The following is a 4,733-nucleotide window of genomic DNA, read 5'->3' as shown; positions in this document are numbered from 1 at the left end:
ATATATATATATATATGTGTGTGTTCCATTTTATATATAATATATAAAAACACAAAATATCCATTGAAACTTTTGCATATAATTACGACTAAATAAGCCGGTTCTTTACATTTTCACTTTTATTATCAACTATCAAGTAAATGGCACACTTTCAATCTTTGAAACCAAAATGTACATGTATAAATTGTTCCCTTTTAAATAGAGGCATCCATAGTAACTACATATAAATAATTCTAGCTCCTGGACATCAGTCACTGTGATATTGATGCCCAGAACGTTTATCTCAATTGCAAAAAATTAAATAAAAAATAAAGTAAAAAATGGACAACATGCAGATTTTAATAAGGAAACAAAAAAACAAAAGTGTGAAATCCAGTTCTTTCAAACAAACAAACAAACAAACAAACAAACAAACAAGCGGAATCAACGTGATCCCTAATCCCCCCCTCCCCATAAAGACGTACAATAGACTAAAGAATTCCATATTTTTTACTTTAACAATTGTCGACAATGTGTACTTACATAACACTATACAACCGTCACATAACACTGCTTGAAAAGGACACGGAAAATAAAGCATACTGCCCAACATCAACTAATAATTAGATTGTTTGTGCCTTAAAAAAAATCTAAACAAAATAAAGACAACAATTTTCATTTGAAACAATGTAATAAATAGATAATTATCACATAGAACAGGTGTGTATATTCTTTAGGAATAAGACACACACACACAAAAAAAACTATAATCAAAACTCCTGCAACACAGTGCAAATGATTCGTTGTGTTCTTGACTTCAGTGTCCAGCAAATAATGGCGATAAATAACATATAGGAGGATCAAGGTGGTTTTTAAAGAATTTACAGCGGGAATATGGGAAAACAGGGAAAATCAGAGTAAAGTCGTACGACATAATAGTGCTGATTTATGTGTCAGACGGGGGACAGGGATCACTTCAATGTTCTGCTGAAAGCTCCCACTGAGCCTGTGGTGAGTCCCTTTGGCAGTGAATGGGTTACACAGACTGTATTACTGAGATGGTGGGGTGAGAGGTTTGGGGGGCGCCTGGGAATGTTCTGCTGGGTGGTGATCAGGCTCCTGGCACCCTCACCACACCCCAGTGCTGGACCTGTTACAGCCCCAATAGTCACCAGTCAGTGGCACTGCCCGCTGAGGTCTCTCCCAGGTGTGACCCGGAGATGTGGCGCCCCCTGCAGCCGCCGGGTGAGCCGGGCCCTGAGGTCAGGTGGCTGCAGCTGGCAGGGGCCCCTCACCATCACTCTGACAATGCAGGTCCCGGGGCCCGGGCTCAGAACATGCTCTTCACCAGGGTGGCTTTGGTGCTGTTGGGTCTCTGCAGGGAGGAGAGGACGCTGGCGAAGGGGCCTCCTAAGGAGTCAGGGATGGAGGTGATGGTGCCTCCGGGCCCTGTGGCCCAGCCCTGTGCCCCCCCAGGGCCCCCTACTACCGCCGACGATGACAGGCCGCCAGCCCCTGGCAACCCGACTTTGCCCTGCTCCTGCACGTTGCCCTGGGACCCGGTAGGGCTGGGCCCGCCGCAGCTCTGGCTGGGATTGGGGTTGTTGCCGGGGCCCCCGGTGCTGTCCGGGTCGGTGATCTTCGCCTCCTTGCTGTCATCATCCCGGGAGGAATCGGTCTTCTTCCCAGAGGAGCCGGACTTGGCAGCGGCGGCAGCTGCGGCGGCGGCCCGCTCCTGCTTTCGGAACTTGGCCCGGCGGTTCTGGAACCAGACCTGGGGGAGGTGAAGGGAAGACGGGGGTGTAGTGGGGGGCGGGGGGTGAAGGTGGAAATAGATGGTGGTGGAAGTCAAGTTAGTATGAGGGTGCGGGTGATCATGTTGAAGAGTGGTCAGGAAATATGGAGGTGTTTGTGGCGATTATATATATATATATATATATATATATATATATATAATAGTGATGGAGGGAGCATACAATCATATTAGGAGGAACATACAGGTATAACAGTGACAGGTTAGGATGTACATGGGATGGGGGGGGGGGGGAGTACAAGGAGAGGAAGAAGAGGGAGACAAACTTCATTAGATAAAAGCCATCAACACACAGAGCATATAATAATAATAATAATAATAATAATAATAATAATAATTTTATTTATATAGCGCTCTTTCTCCAACAGGACTCAAGGCGCTTTACAGACATCAAAAACATAACACATGATACAGAGGATTTAAGTAATACAACAATAGATAAGCCACACAGACATAAAAGAAAACCTTAAGCACACAGAAAGCATAATGCTGGGTTGGTGTAGGCATTTTGGGTAATAACTTCCAAGGGTTGTGTATTCCACCCTCACAGGGTACCAGGTGCGGCAGCCATCTTGGGCGCACAGCGTAGGATTACCCAGGGTGGAATAATCTCCCTCTAGAAGAGATGACACAAAATGGGGGTGATTTCAGAGTCCTACAGTTTTTTAGTAGGGTTCCATCAAAACCATCAGGCCTATGTAATTTTCATCCCATCCACAAGTGTACCATATGGGGCAGCCATGTTGGGCGCACTTTGAAGGTTACACTGTGAGAGGTGAGCCATACAAGAGCCAAGTTCATATATGGGAAAACTGATGCTTATGTAGTAGTATGATGTACCCTGTATGTAGGGCACAATGGCAAGGTGTGCAATCAGTGGAGGTAAACATTACCGGAAAAACACATGGTGGGGTGGAAGCGAGCTATGGGGAAAAAAAAAACAAAAACAAAAACCAACCCACACAATAGCAGATAATATCATACACATCACAACATGGCAACTATCTGTAACATAGAATGGGGGGCGGTGAGATCAGAGGCTGGGGAGGCACTGGCTAGTATCACACACACACACACACACACACACACACACACACACACACACACACACACACACACACACACTCTCTCTCTCTCTCTCTCTCATCATCCTGATTCACAGCAGACCTGTACTGTATAATATATGAAGTATAATACTATATACTTGTATAACACTACAAGAGGTGTCGGGCTGTAGCATGGAGCCATCACATATCTGTGTGACTGTGACACTGTTATCAGAGTGTAATGGATAAGTATTGCACAGGATAATGTGTACCTGCACCCTGGCTTCCGTCAGGTCTATCTTCAGCGCCAACTCCTCCCGGGTGTAAATGTCGGGATAGTGGGTCTCAGCAAACACCCGCTCCAGCTCCTTCAGCTGGGCGCTGGTGAACGTGGTCCGGATCCTCCGCTGCTTCCTCTTCTCATTCAGGCCGCCGTGATCCGTGAACAGCTTGTAGGGAACTGCACACAAAGCAAACACACAATCCATAATAGTATAATAAAATAATGTATAAAAGTAAATATAATACATGATAAAATATAATAAATACAGTAACAAAAAAGTCATATAAAGCCGTTATCAGCTAATAGATCTTGTTGTGTAATATAATTCGGATGTATAACTGAGTTGGCGTTACATTGGCGATGTATCTCATATCATAATGTGGTGAACAATCTGCAATTCAATTTACAAAATATTTATTTATTTTGTGTTAAGTGTTAATAAATAAGTAAAAGTGTCCCTGAATATCTGTATAAAATGTAAAGTGATGAATAAAGTGAGGGATCCCCGTGTAGGGAGTGCAGGACCGGGGTGGCAGGGATCCTAGTCAGATGGCCAGCTAAGTCCCTGCATTTTAGGACAGTGTCTGTGTGATGAGTCTTCCTCTTGGGTTATTTAATTATTTGCTAAGCTTTACGTCTCATCCCGGAGTAAATAAATTATGCCTATCATTTTGGCAGCTTAAGATAATTTTGTTGGCGGTTCGGGTGTGACTAGGATAGTGTAACCCTGTAAGTGAATTACTGCCTCGCCTGCAATCGCTTCTAACCTGATAAATTCTTTCATTTGTGTAAGCAAATTTCGTTTGGTAAATACTAAACACATTTCCATTTTCAAATGCAATCAAGGATTCCTATATACAAGGGGGGGATAGCTTGTCTTGCAGGGAGTTCTGGATAGTCCTTACCTGCTGCATAAGGGCTGCTCTGGTGGTCCCTGAGAGTCCCAAGGCTGCAAGATCCCGGGGTAAGGGAAGGGCAGCCGGAGGTGGCCCCAAAAGTTGTCCTGATAGGATTGTACTGGAAGCCACTGGCTTGGCTGCAGGAGCTGAAATCAGCATAGGCAGATGCCAGGCTGGATGTGTCCATGCCAGCCATACAGGACTCGTAGGCAGAGGAATTAAGGTAAGAATATTCCATTTTATACATTGAAAAGGCTCTGGACGTCTCAGCAAAGAGGGGGGAAAATAGTAGTCTGGAGGAGGACAGAATTGGAGGAGGTGGCTGGTGCTAGGGAGATGTTCTCTGCTCCACTCCTGATTCACAACTGGCCTCCTTAGTAGCAGCAGAGCCTAGTTTTATGAAAAAGCCTCCTATGAGATGCCTTGCCTGAGGTCTCTAGAGCATATAGTCCTCATAATAAACTTGGCTCTTTCCACTTGGACAATAGCAGAGCGGTTGGTCTTATTGCTGGCGCTGTTTACATGACAATAACTCATCAGTCTATTGGGCTGGCACTGGGGGGACCTAGCTGTCCAACCTCCCTATCATTGATTCCTGCATCTCTAATTAGAATTTAATAGCACACTATTACGCACCGAGCCCTCCATCCTCCCTTCTAACCAGCTCCCTGCCCTTTAATTCAATCACACTCTTCGCAAATAATGAAAGTTGG

At 44.8% G+C, this 4,733-nt stretch overlaps 1 protein-coding gene across 1 annotated transcript; it reads right to left on the bottom strand.

The window, feature by feature from the left end:
• Positions 1–487: 487 nt before the first annotated feature.
• PHOX2B (paired like homeobox 2B) lies at positions 488–4,520 on the bottom strand. The gene is made up of 3 exons (XM_063950711.1): positions 4,027–4,520; positions 3,111–3,298; positions 488–1,753 (listed from the first exon to the last, which is right to left on the bottom strand). The coding sequence occupies exons 1-3, from the start codon at positions 4,265–4,267 to the stop codon at positions 1,310–1,312; spliced, it is 873 nt and encodes a 290-aa protein (XP_063806781.1). The 5' UTR covers positions 4,268–4,520; the 3' UTR covers positions 488–1,309.
• Between the last annotated feature and the right edge of the window lie 213 nt (positions 4,521–4,733).

This window comes from Pseudophryne corroboree, chromosome 1 (genome assembly GCF_028390025.1).
Source record: "Pseudophryne corroboree isolate aPseCor3 chromosome 1, aPseCor3.hap2, whole genome shotgun sequence".
Lineage (NCBI taxonomy): Eukaryota > Metazoa > Chordata > Amphibia > Anura > Myobatrachidae > Pseudophryne > Pseudophryne corroboree.
Note: the sequence above shows the minus strand (reverse complement) of the source record. Positions and strands in the feature narration are given on the sequence as shown.

Coding starts and splice junctions, on each gene's coding strand:
- PHOX2B (XM_063950711.1), bottom strand. CDS start 4,267: ATGTATAAAATGGAATATTCTTACCTTAATTCCTCTGCCTACGAGTCC. Junction 3,299..4,026: donor GAGCAGCCCTTATGCAGCAG/GTAAGGACTATC, acceptor CTTTGTGTGCAG/TTCCCTACAAGCTGTTCACG. Junction 1,754..3,110: donor TGACGGAAGCCAGGGTGCAG/GTACACATTATC, acceptor CACCTCCCCCAG/GTCTGGTTCCAGAACCGCCG.